The 17,808-nt window shown below is 53.3% G+C and overlaps 1 protein-coding gene across 1 annotated transcript in view; it reads left to right on the top strand.

Annotated features, from left to right (window-relative positions):
• LOC147528111 (IgGFc-binding protein-like) overlaps nucleotides 1-17,808 on the top strand; it is a 45,175-nt gene that overhangs the window by 14,317 nt on the left and 13,050 nt on the right. The window contains exons 11-37 of the mRNA XM_086618620.1: nucleotides 76-640; nucleotides 1,259-1,458; nucleotides 1,551-1,931; nucleotides 2,545-2,831; nucleotides 3,563-3,834; nucleotides 4,940-5,089; nucleotides 5,514-5,770; nucleotides 5,874-5,958; nucleotides 6,084-6,167; nucleotides 6,281-6,522; nucleotides 6,618-6,901; nucleotides 7,011-7,288; nucleotides 7,582-8,180; nucleotides 8,559-9,123; nucleotides 9,275-9,474; nucleotides 9,576-9,956; nucleotides 10,319-10,605; nucleotides 11,275-11,546; nucleotides 12,628-12,711; nucleotides 12,825-13,066; nucleotides 13,162-13,445; nucleotides 13,555-13,832; nucleotides 14,126-14,724; nucleotides 15,103-15,667; nucleotides 15,819-16,018; nucleotides 16,120-16,500; nucleotides 16,863-17,149. Coding sequence (XP_086474746.1) covers nucleotides 76-640; nucleotides 1,259-1,458; nucleotides 1,551-1,931; nucleotides 2,545-2,831; nucleotides 3,563-3,834; nucleotides 4,940-5,089; nucleotides 5,514-5,770; nucleotides 5,874-5,958; nucleotides 6,084-6,167; nucleotides 6,281-6,522; nucleotides 6,618-6,901; nucleotides 7,011-7,288; nucleotides 7,582-8,180; nucleotides 8,559-9,123; nucleotides 9,275-9,474; nucleotides 9,576-9,956; nucleotides 10,319-10,605; nucleotides 11,275-11,546; nucleotides 12,628-12,711; nucleotides 12,825-13,066; nucleotides 13,162-13,445; nucleotides 13,555-13,832; nucleotides 14,126-14,724; nucleotides 15,103-15,667; nucleotides 15,819-16,018; nucleotides 16,120-16,500; nucleotides 16,863-17,149 — 8,309 coding nt within the window. The remainder of the gene's footprint in view (nucleotides 1-75; nucleotides 641-1,258; nucleotides 1,459-1,550; nucleotides 1,932-2,544; nucleotides 2,832-3,562; nucleotides 3,835-4,939; nucleotides 5,090-5,513; nucleotides 5,771-5,873; nucleotides 5,959-6,083; nucleotides 6,168-6,280; nucleotides 6,523-6,617; nucleotides 6,902-7,010; nucleotides 7,289-7,581; nucleotides 8,181-8,558; nucleotides 9,124-9,274; nucleotides 9,475-9,575; nucleotides 9,957-10,318; nucleotides 10,606-11,274; nucleotides 11,547-12,627; nucleotides 12,712-12,824; nucleotides 13,067-13,161; nucleotides 13,446-13,554; nucleotides 13,833-14,125; nucleotides 14,725-15,102; nucleotides 15,668-15,818; nucleotides 16,019-16,119; nucleotides 16,501-16,862; nucleotides 17,150-17,808) is intronic.

Genomic DNA, 17,808 nt, shown 5'->3' with positions numbered 1-17,808 from the left:
CTGCTTTGCCTGGGGCAGGAGACCCCTGGGAGAGCAGGGACAAGGCCAGGGTCCATTGCGGTGTGTCTGCCCTAGGTGAACGGTTTGCGCCAGACCTTGCCGGTGAGCGCAGCGGGAGGTGCCATCACGGTGAGCAGGAGCGGCCGCTACATCGTCCTGGAGACAGACTTCAAGCTCAGAGTGTCCTACGACACTGACCACTCGGTGGAGGTGAAGGTGCCCACCGCCTACTTCAACCTGACCTGTGGCATGTGCGGGAACTTCAACAACCGGAGAGAGGACGATTACATGATGCCCAACGGGCAGCAAGCCGCAGACTCCAATGCGCTGGGGGAGAGCTGGCAGGTCCCAGACAGCGACGCCTCTTGCGGCGTGCCCGTCCCCTCCCCACCCTGCAGTGCAGAAGAGGAGAAGCTCTACCGATCGGACCAGTTCTGTGGCACGCTGACTGCCAGGCCCGGCTCTTTTGAGAAGTGCCACGCCGTGATCAACCCCCAGAGCTACTTTGAGACCTGTTTCTATGACCTTTGTGCCCTGAATGGTGGCCAGGAGGTCCTGTGTGCTGCTCTGGAGGCCTACGCTGACGCATGCCAGGCAGCCGGCGTGACTCTTCTTCCCTGGAGGAATGCCACCTTCTGCCGTGAGTTTCTGTAGAGAACTGCAGCTTTGAATTGCTTTCTTTTTGTCTTAAGAGGCTGATTTTAGCCAATAACTGACACAGCTTAGAGATCTTAAATTTTTCACATAATTGCATACAAAATATTGAGAAAGAAAATTCTGTGAAAATCACCCCATAATTGTTTTCTGCCAGCGAGCAGAGAATAATTTTGTTCATTATCTCAAGAATCAGTGTCAAACCAGTAGCAGTAGGTCCCTGATATTGTGGAATCACCACTGAGTTTTATACGATGTTTTGCCTGCTATATGTTAGTTCATTTCCAGACTACATCTAATGACTTTAGCAATCTGTGTACTTCTAGAAATATACCAGCTAAGTACTACATCAGGTGTTGAGAAGTGTAGCCTTTACTTGGCTTTGGAGGTGCTTAACATCCAGGATATATGTGTTAAACATTCATGATTTTTTCTTGTAGAATGTTTTCTATTTTGTTTTCTGATATCAAAATCAGAAAGGAATTTCAGGCTGCAAAAAACCAACCTCGTCACTATTTCAAAAGAATCCCATTTTTGGATCATGGTTTCATGTAAGTTGTGATACATGTCAATTGTCAATTTAGTGCCTTTTATTGTTTTTCAGCTGTTGCATGCCCCCCCAATAGTCGTTACAATCCATGCACCACTGCTTGTCCAGCAACCTGCATTGACCCTCTTGCGTCACAAAACTGCAGCAGACCTTGTGTAGAAGGATGTGAGTGCAACGACGGTTTTGTCATCAGTGGGGGACAGTGTGTGTCCATGAGCAACTGTGGCTGCCTTCAGAATGGCAAATACTATGAGGTTTGTTCTGGCACGTAGTTCAGGGGCTTATTTCACAGTTCATCATTCCCATTAACTCTTTTAATTTATTTTTATTTTGTTCTCTCTAACAGAAAGGAGAATCTTTTTGGCAACCAGACTGTGCAGGCCAATGTATATGTGCTGGAAATGGGACTGTAGTTTGCAATTTAGACACGTGTGAAGTAAGCGAAGTTTGCAAGGTCCAGAATGGACTCCTGGGATGTTATCCGTTGAGTCCCAGCACCTGCCACGTTTTTGGGGATCCACATTACGTAACTTTTGATGGGAAACTGTACCATTTCCAAGGAGACTGCAATTATACTGTTGTTGAGACATGCACAAATTCTTCTGAAAGGTTTTCAGTGACAACCAGAAATGAACATAGAGGAAATCCAAACTGGACAGCCTTGAACTCAGTTGCTGTCACACTGAAAAATCTTCATATTGTTTTGAAGAAAAACAAAGAGACCTATGTAAGTGTTACACTTTAGCATAAACCATCACATCTATTCACTTTGCATTTCTGGCCGAAAGAACTGAATCAGGCTTCTCTGCTTTATTCCTCTCCAAGATTGCATGTGCTAAAAGTCACAGAAAGGTTTGGTTTTTTTTTTTCAAAAAGGCAGAAATCAGCATAGCTTCCTTCTGTTCAATCATATATTTTCTAAATGAGGTTGAAGGAGAAAAAACAGCTTCATCCATAGCTTCATCTATAATAGAAAGCTTTTGATGAACTAAATCTCAGTCTGAATTTTATAGATTGGTCTTCAAAATAGAAACAGTATTTCTGCTATACACTCTCAGACTCATACATACCAGAGCTAGCTTTAAACTAGCTATTCCAAGTATTGCTGTGAATGTAGGTGTGATGGCACAGAACCCAACTTGTGCTACAAAGCACTACGCAAGATGTAGGATAAGTATAGAGCCCATTAGTCTCTGCTAAGCTTCAAACTTCTGTCTACTTTGTTCATTAGAATAAGGCTGACTTGGTGAAGAAAGCTACAGCACTGGCAGTGCAGACCTCCCCTTTGTTCCTGGTAGCTCTGTTGACTTACCTGATTGTGTGGGTTTTGTTTTCTTTAGGTGAATGGAATTCAGGTTTATCTTCCTGTGGATTTGAACCATGGAGCCAGAGTAGCTATAAAAGGACATTATGTGGTCATTGATACATCTCTAGGGATCCAGGTGAAGTTTGATGGTGACCAGGAGCTTTTCATTCTGGTTGATGAAAGTCTTAAAGGACAGCTATGTGGTCTGTGTGGAACATTCAATGACAACCAACTGGATGATTTTCTAACACCGGATAAAGTCCTAGAACAGGATCCAAATAAGTTTGGTGACAGCTGGATAGTGAAGGATGACAACAGGACGTAAGTATCTGATAATACTTTAGGAAACAGCAAAATCCTGAAATGTAAATCATCTAGTTATAGGATAAACACACGTTACTTACATTCCATAATAGCCCTTCTTTGATATTACTTGTTTGCTAGTGTTTTCACCTTTGAATAACTCCACTTTTCAATAGAAAGCACCAGCATTTTAAAACCACCCTTCAGGGGTTTTCCACATGAACTTTGTAGATTTAATTTGTAATTGGGCTCCTTTTTTTTGCATATAAACTTGTTTTTTTTTTGTACTTCTCTGTTCTAAAATATCTCCTTTATAGTTTCTTACTATAAGAAGTCTAATATATTTCTCATATTCGGCTCTTAAGATAACTCCACATCGATTAACATAGATATGGGACATTTATCTGTCTATTAACGCTTTCAAATACAAATTACTGCTCTTACTATAGGGAACAGTGAATTGAAATTACCTTGCTTGTGTTAGATAGCTGATTTGTTAGTTTCTTCTGGACTTCAGACTATGAATAGACAGTCATATATCAACAATTCACAATTATATTCTTAATGGGTAATTATGAGTCAAATTGTAATATTTCTCACTTCTGGGTTAGGCACACTAAAGATGACTATGCATAACAAATCCACAGAATCTGGCATAAGGTTCTGTTACTGCTCAGGTATGCCTTACAGGATAGAACAAAATATAAAGATTTATTATATAACCATGTTGCTGTTTATTTTTGATGCAGGTGTAATCCAGTTGCAGTTGTACCGCCCACTTGTGACGCAGCAAAAGAGAAAGAATACGAAGAACTTTGCAAAATTATTTTGAAAAATAGTGGGCCTTTTCAGGTCTGCCATTGGCACATTCCCCCACAACTGTACTTTGAAAGCTGTGTCTATGACCTGTGTGCCACAGAGGGGAATTCTGATCAGTTTTGCAAGATTTTAGAGGCATATGCTGCTGCCTGTGAATTTGGAGGTGTAAATCTGGGTGAATGGAGCAAAGATACCATTTGCGGTAAGTCATTAGGTCATTCAGCAAATAGCCATCCTGTTAAATCCTCATGCTACAAACACAAATTTAAATGACTAAGAAATTGACCAGAATTTCAGAAAAGGAGATTCAAGGAGACACAGGAAGCTTTTAAGTGCTTATCATCTCTGGAAAATTGGCTTCTAATCTGAGCTTCTAATGGGCTTCAAGTATTCACTTTAGAACATGATGTTTGAACACTTTTGACCTAACACTGTTGTTCAGAATTGGGTCATGAAAGACAACATACACTGTCAGTTAAGAGCTCAGCCAGGGACAATTGAGCACTTGTCTAACAAATCACCACTTCGGCTTTAATAAAATACTTTGTCTTTTTGAGAAGTGTTAATACATCACTTTCCCAACATGTCTACAGCTCCAGGTTTTCAACAAACACGTGAAATCAATTCAAAAGTATATAAAACGAGGCTTTAAAATTAATAAAGGAGATTCCTGCAGTTTGAGGTACATTGAGCATTCCAGCTATAACGCTATTAGGCCCTTATTATCTAGGTAGACTAGTTAACAAAAAGATAAGGCTAGAGACAATTGCTTCTTCTAGACCTACCAGAGGTGATCACCAAAGCCAGCAGAAACAGCAGCCTAAGTATGAGGCTATGACATGAAAAGGCATTCCATAACCTCTTTTCAATTCTGAGACAATACTTCTCATCCCAGTTTAGAAGAAGTAAAAAGAAATGTCAGACCATTCTCATTACGATGTCTAGATTTCAATCTAAGCAGGACTCTCAGAGCCAGCTGAATATTGCTGTGCCAAACAGGACAGCTTTGAGCAATTTGCAATGACCAAGAGTTGTGAACGTGGCACAGTGTAAAAATATATTGTGTTAGTGTATTACGATGACAGCTGAGGAAGGGACTTGTAAAATCATACACATTCTCAGGCACTTAAAATTTCATATTTTATAGTCAATTTTTCAGTACTGGTCACTTCTACTCATGCCATTTTAACATCTTCAAATTTTTCATGAACACTGCTGCGTGAGACTTAGAAGGGCAGTGTCAGAACAGAGAGAAGATTAAAACCTTATTGTGGAAACTCTTGTTTTTCTTTCTGCACTATATACAGCTGCACCAACAGCCTGCAATATGTCATGCACATTTGATGTCGACTTCTGTGAGTGGGAACAGGCAACTAGTGACAACTTTGATTGGATAAGGCACAAGGGGCCAACACCCACACCAAATACCGGTCCTTCCCATGACCACACCACCGGAGGTAGGAACAGCAAACAGTATCTGGCTATGCTTCTCTTAGAAGAGGGTAGGAGCCTCTTTTAACAGAAAATTCAGGCCTCATGTTTCCTAGGCTCAATCCAGAGCCTTCTGTAGCAGTCAGGAATCTATTGTGCGATGGATGAACAGTGCGGGACATTGATAAGCATGTGATCTATTAGCGTAAGTTCCTGCAAAGGTATATCCAGGCTGAGATGGGATCACTGTGACACTCAGACATTCCTATACAAGGCTTTCCTTTCCCTAAGAAAGATACCAAAGTAATCTACTGGAAATCTGTTTGGGGACTGAAAGTTTAATGCGGGTGCTGGGTAAAGAAATGCTGTACTGTCTGCAGTCTGTAAATGAAGAGACTTTGTCTTGTTCTGGCCCATTAATGTGAAAAATTGACACTCTGTTGTTTCCAGAGGGCTATTATATCTACCTGGAAGGAAGTAAGCATGAGCAAAGTGAGGTGGCCAGCTTGGTCAGTCCAGTGTGCAGTTTGGAAGGACCGCACTGCTTCCGCTTCTGGTATCACATGTATGGACTGGCTGAAGCAATGGCCCTGCGCGTGTATGTAGTTCGCAATGAAACATCAACACTTGAATGGAAAGATGCTGGAAGCAAAGGGGACAGATGGAACTTGGGAGAGATCACGGTGCACAGCACAGGAAACATGCAGGTAAGGGCAGAAGCTCTTAAGGCCATCTGAGATTAACAATGCTTTGTAATGGCACTTTACATATGTTGCTGGAGCTAATGCTGGGAATTATCTCTTTCCTTAGATTGTCCTGGAGGGCATGATAGGTGAAGATTTCCGGAGTGACATAGCGTTGGATGATCTATCCATTGAAAAAGGATACTGCACAGGTACAAAATTCGTCTTGGGGACTGGCAGCTTGAAGAACATTAGGCTTCTTGTCAATGTAGTTTCTGTCTTGAACAAAAGCTGGTCAAGGAGGATTGATGTGCTTGTACCATTGTCTCTTTCATAGGTGCTGTGACTCCGACAACACCAGGCACAATCATCACTACACCTTCAGAAGCGGAAACCACATCAGCACCTGTTCCAGGCTCAGGTGAGTAGAGTAGACCAGCCACGGGGCTGATGTTCTTTGTGCAGGGTGGGCTGGGGAGCAGAGGCATCAGGAGGTGCTTAACTGAACGTTTCCTCTGGTCTTTCCACTGCCAGGGACCTGCGTGGTGGAAGGAGACCCTCACTACCACACGTTCGACAATCAGCTACACCACTTCATGGGCACCTGCACCTACACCCTCTCCAAGCTGTGCGAGAGCAACAGCTCGCTGCCCTACTTCAACGTGGAAGCGGCCAATGAGCACAGGGGAGGAAACACTCGCGTGTCCTATGTCCGATACGTGGATGTCGATGTGGCTGGCCAGCGGATAAGGCTGGGGAAGGGCGGAGTGGTGACGGTAAGCACCAGAGGGAGAGGTGGAGGGGCTGTGCGAGAGGAGAGAGCTGCGCCAAATGGGTTGCTCCAACCCTGTCTTGGTTTGTGTCCTTCCAGGTCAATGGAGTGGCAGAGGTCCTGCCCTGCTCCCCATCCGCAGGCGTGCAGGTCTCGTCCAGTGGGTTCTACACAGTGGTCACAACAGACTTTGGCTTGAGAGTGAAGTTTGATGGGAACCATCGCGTGGAGGTGACGCTTCCGAGCAGCTTTGGGCAGAAGGTTTGTGGCATGTGTGGGAACTACAACGGGATGGCAGCAGACGACTTCCTGAACCCGGAAGGGGTGCTGGAGCCAGACTCCACCAGCCTGGGCAACAGCTGGCAGGTGACCAACGACAGCAGGTGCGTGTGGCCCTCCAGCAGGACTGGGGACGCGTCAGGCAAGGGGAGGGGGAGGCACCAGGAGAAGCCCACGGATGACCCAGCGGCCTTTCTCCCTGTCTTTCCACAGCTGCTCAGCCGGACCACTGCCCACCCCAGCCTGCAATGAGACCGACAAGCAAGTCATTGCCAGCAGCCGCTTCTGTGGGCTCCTCACTGACACCAGCGGCCCGTTCCAGATGTGCCACGCTCTGCTGAGCCCCAGCGGTTACTTCGACACCTGCTTTTATGACCTGTGTGAGCTGGGGCTGGACCAGGAGGCCCTGTGCAAGAGCTTGCAGTCCTACGCGGATGCCTGCCAGTCGCTTGGTGTCAAGATCCCTGTGTGGAGGAACGCAACCTTCTGCCGTAAGTCCACACACAGTGCCGCGGATCGTTACCCTCGGGAAAACGCAGAACAGGAATGGAAGAGCGGGGTGGGGAATGAGAAATATTTTTGCTACGTGCCGTGGGGATCTACAGGTAGTCGTCAGTCTTAGAGGCACCATTTCCTCTTTCATTTGGTCGGCTATGACGTAGAATACCCATGGAGCCAAGCAGACCGCAGAGACAATAGAGACTTTTAAATTTTCAAAGGGGAAAGGACAGCACATAGAAGTGTCGCATTTTCCAAGTAATGGCCATGTCTTCTGTCTCGGCAGCCATCGCCTGTCCGGCCAACAGCCACTACGAGCCCTGTGCTGCAGCCTGCCCTGCCACCTGTGTTGACCCGATGGCTCCTGCTACCTGCAGCCTGCCGTGCGTGGAGGGATGCGTGTGCGACAGCGGTTACCTGCTCTACAACGACCAATGCGTGCCCAGCCAGCAGTGCGGGTGCTGGCACAACGGGCAGCACTACCCCGTGGGCTCGGAGTTCTGGACGGACAACACCTGCTCCTCAAAGTGCCGGTGTCCCGCGCGGGGAAGCAAAGTCCAGTGCTCCGATGCCTCATGCCCTGCGGGCCAGTACTGCGGGGTGCAGGACGGGAAACCCGAGTGCCTCAAAGAATCCTACGGCATCTGCCACGTCCACGGTGACCCTCACTACAACACCTTTGACAAGGTGACGCACAACTTCATGGGCAACTGCACCTACACCCTGGCCAAAGTGTGCTCCAACACCACCTCCCTGCCCTACTTCAACGTCGAGGCCAAGAACGAGCATCGTGGCAGCACCAGAGTGTCCTATGTGCGCGAAGTCCTGGTTGAGGTGTACGGGGAGCGCGTTGTCATGGTCAAGAAGGAGCGGAGCCAAGTGCTGGTAGGCAGTGGGGCTGGCCCAAGCGTGGCGTGGCTGTGAGGCAAGGCGGGCGTTTTCTTGGATGTCTGGCACGTGCCGGACATCCCTGTTGTCCCAGGCCCGGGTGGGTTCCCCTGAAGCCACTGGGTTGCTTTGCTTTTCCTTTCCGGAGGGGTTGGAGGAGGGAGAGGCAAACGTGGAACGTGGCCCGTGCTGAACAGGGTCGCCTGCAGAGTGCCGAACAGAGACGTGGCTCTGCAAGGCACAGGGGCGTCTGGGTGCCAGGGCACCGTGGGCAGCGTTTTGCCGTGCCCGGCCTGGCAGCTGCTTTGCCTGGGGCAGGAGACCCCTGGGAGAGCAGGGACAAGGCCAGGGTCCATTGCGGTGTGTCTGCCCTAGGTGAACGGTTTGCGCCAGACCTTGCCGGTGAGCGCAGCGGGAGGTGCCATCACGGTGAGCAGGAGCGGCCGCTACATCATCCTGGAGACAGACTTCAAGCTCAGAGTGTCCTACGACACTGACCACTCGGTGGAGGTGAAGGTGCCCACCGCCTACTTCAACCTGACCTGTGGCATGTGCGGGAACTTCAACAACCGGAGAGAGGACGATTACATGATGCCCAACGGGCAGCAAGCCGCAGACTCCAATGCGCTGGGGGAGAGCTGGCAGGTCCCAGACAGCGACGCCTCTTGCGGCGTGCCCGTCCCCTCCCCACCCTGCAGTGCAGAAGAGGAGAAGCTCTACCGATCGGACCAGTTCTGTGGCACGCTGACTGCCAGGCCCGGCTCTTTTGAGAAGTGCCACGCCGTGATCAACCCCCAGAGCTACTTTGAGACCTGTTTCTATGACCTTTGTGCCCTGAATGGTGGCCAGGAGGTCCTGTGCGCTGCTCTGGAGGCCTACGCTGACGCATGCCAGGCAGCCGGCGTGACTCTTCTTCCCTGGAGGAATGCCACCTTCTGCCGTGAGTACCTGCCTCGCAGTTGCCAGAAGGGAAGAGTGTTGCTCCCCATGCCCAGAGCCTCTGGCCAGAGCAAGTCTTTGGTCTTCCCCTTCCCAGAAGGTCGTCCTTCCTTGAAGGCTCGCCTCTCCTAATCGCCCCCTTCCCATTGCAGCCGTGCTGTGCCCCACCAACAGCTACTATGACCCTTGCATGAGCGGCTGCCCTGCCACCTGTCTTGACCGACAAGCCCCACAGAACTGCTCCGAGCCCTGCATGGAGGGCTGTGCATGTACCTCTGGCTTCCTCCTCAGCGGAGACACCTGTGTGCCCGAGGCCCACTGTGGCTGCCTCTTTGAGGGCAACTACTACAGCGTGAGTGAAAACCCCGCCCTGGCTTGCACCCCTCCCAGGGCATTCCCTTGCCTCTCCCTTCCTGCCTCGTACGCTGACGCTCGGTGTCTCTCTGCCTGCAGGAAGGCGAGTACTCTGTGAGTGAGAACTGCACTCGCCGGTGCCGCTGTGAAGGCAACGGCCAGATGGTTTGTTCTGCCTTGTCCTGTGGTGAGGACGAGGTCTGCAAGATCCAGAACGGCCAGAGGGGCTGTTACGCAGCCAGCACTGCTCTCTGCCACATCTACGGCGACCCGCATTACAGCACCTTCGATGGGAAGCTTCACCACTTCCAGGGCTCCTGCAACTACACGGTGGTGACGGGCTGCGACAACGCCTCCCTTGGGTTCAGTGTCACCACCCGCAACGAACATCGTGGCAGCCAGAGCTGGACAGCTCTGAACTCCGTGGCACTGTCCGTGGAAGGCCTCCACATTGCACTGCGCAAGAACAAGGCGGTCTACGTAAGCCCCTCATTTTTACACCCGGGAGCAACAGATGCCCTGGGCACCATTAACTACTGCTCAGTCCCCGGCAAGAGCTCGGTATTTCTCTGAGCCTGTTGGCGTGCTCACCGAAGAGCACGGCGAGGCTCTGAGCAGGCCAGGTCAGGCTGATGGCGCGGCAGCAGGTTTTCGTCTTGTTCTCCCGAGCTTTCGGTGTGCCGTATGCAGGGTAGCAGCTGTTCTCGTAGCCTGGGCAGGGTTTCTCGTGCCATCCGTGCTTCTGACTCGCTGGGCCCTGGCACCATCGCAGTGAAGAACAGTGACCTCTCAGTGGAGGGCATCTCTTTACGCTTCTGTCTCCCTCTCTGCCCCTTATTCAGATCAACGGTGCTCTGGCCTCCCTGCCTGCTTCTCCTGCCCCCGGTGTGAACGTTTCCCTGAGCGGCTCCTACGTGCGGGTTTCTACCAAGCTGGGCCTGCAGCTGCAGTTCAATGGGGACCATGAGCTCCTGGTGAGGGTGTCTGAGAAGCACAAGGGCAAGCTGTGTGGGCTGTGTGGGACGTACACGGGGAGCCAGCAGGACGACTTCACGCGGCCCGACGGGGTTGTCGTGCCCGACTTCAATGACTTTGGAGCCGGCTGGCTGGTGCCGGATGATGAGTGGCCGTGAGTCCTTGTTCCGTTGCGTAGATGACGGACAAAAGGGAGCGCGGGATTGGGGAGCTGTGCGGGGCACAAGAAGGGAGGGTTGGTAATGGCAGGCATGGGGCAAGGCAGAGGAGGCAGGCATTTGTGGGAACACGTGTGAGAGCACGTAGAGGCTCCGCAGCAGCAGACGTATGGTCCGTGCGTCTCACCTCTCTGCTCCACGCACCAGTGGGATGCGCTGTCTGCAACTGGGTGCCAGACGTGTGGCCGTGCCCCTTTGCCGTCAAGGCTGGCTTGCTTGGGGCAGTGTCAGGGTGCACGGTGCTCTCTCCCCATAGACGCTCTGCTCTGGAGTCCTTGGTGACCTCTGTGCAGGGCCCTGCCATCCCATTCCACACGCTGCATCTCACTGTTCCTGACCCCGGAGAGAGTGGGCCGGGGCCTCGGCACGATGCTTTTCCTGAGCCGTTGCGATCGCAACTGCCTCGGCCATTTGTTTCTGTCCTTCTGACACCACGGAGGGGAATGGCGACTGTGGGCCATGATGCCCACCATTTGCAGGTGCCTTGTCTCAGCGAGGGATCTGGACTCCAGAGGCTGAGCTTTTGGCTGGGAAGGAGGTCAGGGAACGGTGTGGCTGGGGTCCACAGGCTGCTGTGAGCTCAGGACTCTCTGTCTGCTTTGTAGGTGTGACCCAACGCTCAGCCCGCCTGCGTCCTGCTTCCCCGAGGAGGAGGAGGCCGCTAACGAGCAGTGTGCAACCCTCACGCAACTTGGTGGCCCGTTCCAGCCATGCCATGCAGTGCTGCCACCCCAGACGTACTTTGAGAGCTGTGTCTATGACCAGTGTGCCACGGGTGGCAGCACGGAGCAGCTCTGCAATGACCTGGGGGCCTATGCCGCAGCCTGTGCTGAGGCAGGCGTCACCCTGGGAGACTGGGGTGCTGGCACGGGCTGTGGTAAGTGTCCATTTTTGGTGTATTTTCTTGAGTGAGTTGTAACAACTTTTGCCTACATATTCTGAGGGATCGAATGGTAGTCATTTCTTTTCTTGTGCAGGTCGTGAATGGTCTTTCCTTCTTGTACTTCTTTGGCTCTAGATCCTATGCCTAAGATTTAAGCTCCAGGAACCCCTTAAAATCTCATCGCACATCTGCTGGCTTTGCACAGCCCTTTCCAGACTGGCAGTCTGCAGTGGCCTTGTCTCTGTTCTCATAGGTGTCCTGCCCTGTGTGTTCTCAACAGTGTTGTCTGTGCTTAGCACAGGAGTCACCTGACCAGGGTGCTGTATCAGCAGCTTTTTTGTGATATGACAGCAGATATTGCCTGAGAGATGTTGGGGGATAGCAATGCACTGCCAGTCAAGAGGGGCTAAGGCTTTCCTGTGTACTGCCCTTCCCTGTACATGAAGTGCAGCTTCACAAAGCAGTCAGAAAGGTCCTAGGGTTGTAGAAAATCATTGGTAGCATCCGTCCCAAAACAGAGCCCCAGACCTGCCAGGATGCTTAGCAAGGTACCACCCACAAAAGTGGAAAGAAGAAGCAGGACCAGAGGTGAGAGAGGAAGAAAGAAAGAAGCCTTGACTAATGTACAACATGAGATACCCAGAATGGGGATGATTCCCTGGCAGAAACCTTACTCCTCAACCTGTCTGTCCTCAAGTTACTCTCTGATACATCAGCATACTGCCTACGTCCACTTCATTGGCCATCCTCTCCTGGCTGTGAGCATGCCAGGGATGTAGGTGTGCCCTGTGGGACACGGGGAAAAGGTGGCCTCACGCGCACTCTAGAAACTCTGCTTTCCTTTCTGCACCATGTCCAGCTCCAGCGACAGACTTCAATTTCGCCTGCACGTTCGACAACGGCTTCTGTGAATGAATCCAGGCAGCTTACAGTAGCATTAGCTGGAAAGACACAAGGCTTAGAGAAGGGCAGCTTGAAGAACGTTATCCTTCTTGTAGTAGTCAATGTAGTTTCTGTCTTGAACAAGAGCTGCTCAAGAAGGATTGATTTATTTGTCCCATTGTCTCTTTGACAGTCAATGGGACACCAACAACACCAGGCACCATCATCACTACACCTTCAGAAGCGGAAACCACATCAGCACCTGTTCCAGGCTCAGGTGAGTAGAGTAGACCAGCCACGGGGCTGATGTTCTTTGTGCAGGGTGGGCTGGGGAGCAGAGGCATCAGGAGGTGCTTAACTGAACGTTTCCTCTGGTCTTTCCACTGCCAGGGACCTGCGTGGTGGAAGGAGACCCTCACTACCACACGTTCGACAATCAGCTACACCACTTCATGGGCACCTGCACCTACACCCTCTCCAAGCTGTGCGAGAGCAACAGCTCGCTGCCCTACTTCAACGTGGAAGCGGCCAATGAGCACAGGGGAGGAAACACTCGCGTGTCCTATGTCCGATACGTGGATGTCGATGTGGCTGGCCAGCGGATAAGGCTGGGGAAGGGCGGAGTGGTGACGGTAAGCACCAGAGGGAGAGGTGGAGGGGCTGTGCGAGAGGAGAGAGCTGCGCCAAATGGGTTGCTCCAACCCTGTCTTGGTTTGTGTCCTTCCAGGTCAATGGAGTGGCAGAGGTCCTGCCCTGCTCCCCATCCGCAGGCGTGCAGGTCTCGTCCAGTGGGTTCTACACAGTGGTCACAACAGACTTTGGCTTGAGAGTGAAGTTTGATGGGAACCATCGCGTGGAGGTGACGCTTCCGAGCAGCTTTGGGCAGAAGGTTTGTGGCATGTGTGGGAACTACAACGGGATGGCAGCAGACGACTTCCTGAACCCGGAAGGGGTGCTGGAGCCAGACTCCACCAGCCTGGGCAACAGCTGGCAGGTGACCAACGACAGCAGGTGCGTGTGGCCCTCCAGCAGGACTGGGGACGCGTCAGGCAAGGGGAGGGGGAGGCACCAGGAGAAGCCCACGGATGACCCAGCGGCCTTTCTCCCTGTCTTTCCACAGCTGCTCAGCCGGACCACTGCCCACCCCAGCCTGCAATGAGACCGACAAGCAAGTCATTGCCAGCAGCCGCTTCTGTGGGCTCCTCACTGACACCAGCGGCCCGTTCCAGATGTGCCACGCTCTGCTGAGCCCCAGCGGTTACTTCGACACCTGCTTTTATGACCTGTGTGAGCTGGGGCTGGACCAGGAGGCCCTGTGCAAGAGCTTGCAGTCCTACGCGGATGCCTGCCAGTCGCTTGGTGTCAAGATCCCTGTGTGGAGGAACGCAACCTTCTGCCGTAAGTCCACACACAGTGCCGCGGATCGTTACCCTCGGGAAAACGCAGAACAGGAATGGAAGAGCGGGGTGGGGAATGAGAAATATTTTTGCTACGTGCCGTGGGGATCTACAGGTAGTCGTCAGTCTTAGAGGCACCATTTCCTCTTTCATTTGGTCGGCTATGACGTAGAATACCCATGGAGCCAAGCAGACCGCAGAGACAATAGAGACTTTTAAATTTTCAAAGGGGAAAGGACAGCACATAGAAGTGTCGCATTTTCCAAGTAATGGCCATGTCTTCTGTCTCGGCAGCCATCGCCTGTCCGGCCAACAGCCACTACGAGCCCTGTGCTGCAGCCTGCCCTGCCACCTGTGTTGACCCGATGGCTCCTGCTACCTGCAGCCTGCCGTGCGTGGAGGGATGCGTGTGCGACAGCGGTTACCTGCTCTACAACGACCAATGCGTGCCCAGCCAGCAGTGCGGGTGCTGGCACAACGGGCAGCACTACCCCGTGGGCTCGGAGTTCTGGACGGACAACACCTGCTCCTCAAAGTGCCGGTGTCCCGCGCGGGGAAGCAAAGTCCAGTGCTCCGATGCCTCATGCCCTGCGGGCCAGTACTGCGGGGTGCAGGACGGGAAACCCGAGTGCCTCAAAGAATCCTACGGCATCTGCCACGTCCACGGTGACCCTCACTACAACACCTTTGACAAGGTGACGCACAACTTCATGGGCAACTGCACCTACACCCTGGCCAAAGTGTGCTCCAACACCACCTCCCTGCCCTACTTCAACGTCGAGGCCAAGAACGAGCATCGTGGCAGCACCAGAGTGTCCTATGTGCGCGAAGTCCTGGTTGAGGTGTACGGGGAGCGCGTTGTCATGGTCAAGAAGGAGCGGAGCCAAGTGCTGGTAGGCAGTGGGGCTGGCCCAAGCGTGGCGTGGCTGTGAGGCAAGGCGGGCGTTTTCTTGGATGTCTGGCACGTGCCGGACATCCCTGTTGTCCCAGGCCCGGGTGGGTTCCCCTGAAGCCACTGGGTTGCTTTGCTTTTCCTTTCCGGAGGGGTTGGAGGAGGGAGAGGCAAACGTGGAACGTGGCCCGTGTTGAACAGGGTCGCCTGCAGAGTGCCGAACAGAGACGTGGCTCTGCAAGGCACAGGGGCGTCTGGGTGCCAGGGCACCGTGGGCAGCGTTTTGCCGTGCCCGGCCTGGCAGCTGCTTTGCCTGGGGCAGGAGACCCCTGGGAGAGCAGGGACAAGGCCAGGGTCCATTGCGGTGTGTCTGCCCTAGGTGAACGGTTTGCGCCAGACCTTGCCGGTGAGCGCAGCGGGAGGTGCCATCACGGTGAGCAGGAGCGGCCGCTACATCGTCCTGGAGACAGACTTCAAGCTCAGAGTGTCCTACGACACTGACCACTCGGTGGAGGTGAAGGTGCCCACCGCCTACTTCAACCTGACCTGTGGCATGTGCGGGAACTTCAACAACCGGAGAGAGGACGATTACATGATGCCCAACGGGCAGCAAGCCGCAGACTCCAATGTGCTGGGGGAGAGCTGGCAGGTCCCAGACAGCGACGCCTCTTGCGGCGTGCCCGTCCCCTCCCCACCCTGCAGTGCAGAAGAGGAGAAGCTCTACCGATCGGACCAGTTCTGTGGCACGCTGACTGCCAGGCCCGGCTCTTTTGAGAAGTGCCACGCCGTGATCAACCCCCAGAGCTACTTTGAGACCTGTTTCTATGACCTTTGTGCCCTGAATGGTGGCCAGGAGGTCCTGTGCGCTGCTCTGGAGGCCTACGCTGACGCATGCCAGGCAGCCGGCGTGACTCTTCTTCCCTGGAGGAATGCCACCTTCTGCCGTGAGTACCTGCCTCGCAGTTGCCAGAAGGGAAGAGTGTTGCTCCCCATGCCCAGAGCCTCTGGCCAGAGCAAGTCTTTGGTCTTCCCCTTCCCAGAAGGTCGTCCTTCCTTGAAGGCTCGCCTCTCCTAATCGCCCCCTTCCCATTGCAGCCGTGCTGTGCCCCACCAACAGCTACTATGACCCTTGCATGAGCGGCTGCCCTGCCACCTGTCTTGACCGACAAGCCCCACAGAACTGCTCCGAGCCCTGCATGGAGGGCTGTGCATGTACCTCTGGCTTCCTCCTCAGCGGAGACACCTGTGTGCCCGAGGCCCACTGTGGCTGCCTCTTTGAGGGCAACTACTACAGCGTGAGTGAAAACCCCGCCCTGGCTTGCACCCCTCCCAGGGCATTCCCTTGCCTCTCCCTTCCTGCCTCGTACGCTGACGCTCGGTGTCTCTCTGCCTGCAGGAAGGCGAGTACTCTGTGAGTGAGAACTGCACTCGCCGGTGCCGCTGTGAAGGCAACGGCCAGATGGTTTGTTCTGCCTTGTCCTGTGGTGAGGACGAGGTCTGCAAGATCCAGAACGGCCAGAGGGGCTGTTACGCAGCCAGCACTGCTCTCTGCCACATCTACGGCGACCCACATTACAGCACCTTCGATGGGAAGCTTCACCACTTCCAGGGCTCCTGCAACTACACGGTGGTGACGGGCTGCGACAACGCCTCCCTTGGGTTCAGTGTCACCACCCGCAACGAACATCGTGGCAGCCAGAGCTGGACAGCTCTGAACTCCGTGGCACTGTCCGTGGAAGGCCTCCACATTGCACTGCGCAAGAACAAGGCGGTCTACGTAAGCCCCTCATTTTTACACCCGGGAGCAACAGATGCCCTGGGCACCATTAACTACTGCTCAGTCCCCGGCAAGAGCTCGGTATTTCTCTGAGCCTGTTGGCGTGCTCACCGAAGAGCACGGCGAGGCTCTGAGCAGGCCAGGTCAGGCTGATGGCGCGGCAGCAGGTTTTCGGCTTGTTCTCCCGAGCTTTCGGTGTGCCGTATGCAGAGTAGCAGCTGTTCTCGTAGCCTGGGCAGGGTTTCTCGTGCCATCCGTGCTTCTGACTCGCTGGGCCCTGGCACCATCGCAGTGAAGAACAGTGACCTCTCAGTGGAGGGCATCTCTTTACGCTTCTGTCTCCCTCTCTGCCCCTTATTCAGATCAACGGTGCTCTGGCCTCCCTGCCTGCTTCTCCTGCCCCCGGTGTGAACGTTTCCCTGAGCGGCTCCTACGTGCGGGTTTCTACCAAGCTGGGCCTGCAGCTGCAGTTCAATGGGGACCATGAGCTCCTGGTGAGGGTGTCTGAGAAGCACAAGGGCAAGCTGTGTGGGCTGTGTGGGACGTACACGGGGAGCCAGCAGGACGACTTCACGCGGCCCGACGGGGTTGTCGTGCCCGACTTCAATGACTTTGGAGCCAGCTGGCTGGTGCCGGATGATGAGTGGCCGTGAGTCCTTGTTCCGTTGCGTAGATGACGGACAAAAGGGAGCGCGGGATTGGGGAGCTGTGCGGGGCACAAGAAGGGAGGGTTGGTAATGGCAGGCATGGGGCAAGGCAGAGGAGGCAGGCATTTGTGGGAACACGTGTGAGAGCACGTAGAGGCTCCGCAGCAGCAGACGTATGGTCCGTGCGTCTCACCTCTCTGCTCCACGCACCAGTGGGATGCGCTGTCTGCAACTGGGTGCCAGACGTGTGGCCGTGCCCCTTTGCCGTCAAGGCTGGCTTGCTTGGGGCAGTGTCAGGGTGCACGGTGCTCTCTCCCCATAGACGCTCTGCTCTGGAGTCCTTGGTGACCTCTGTGCAGGGCCCTGCCATCCCATTCCACACGCTGCATCTCACTGTTCCTGACCCCGGAGAGAGTGGGCCGGGGCCTCGGCACGATGCTTTTCCTGAGCCGTTGCGATCGCAACTGCCTCGGCCATTTGTTTCTGTCCTTCTGACACCACGGAGGGGAATGGCGACTGTGGGCCATGATGCCCACCATTTGCAGGTGCCTTGTCTCAGCGAGGGATCTGGACTCCAGAGGCTGAGCTTTTGGCTGGGAAGGAGGTCAGGGAACGGTGTGGCTGGGGTCCACAGGCTGCTGTGAGCTCAGGACTCTCTGTC

The sequence above is a fragment of the Tauraco erythrolophus genome, chromosome 11 (genome assembly GCF_009769465.1).
Source record: "Tauraco erythrolophus isolate bTauEry1 chromosome 11, bTauEry1.pri, whole genome shotgun sequence".
Taxonomy (NCBI): Eukaryota; Metazoa; Chordata; class Aves; order Musophagiformes; family Musophagidae; genus Tauraco; species Tauraco erythrolophus.
The sequence above is the reverse complement of the archived record's forward strand: the minus strand, read 5'-3'. Positions and strand labels throughout refer to the sequence as shown.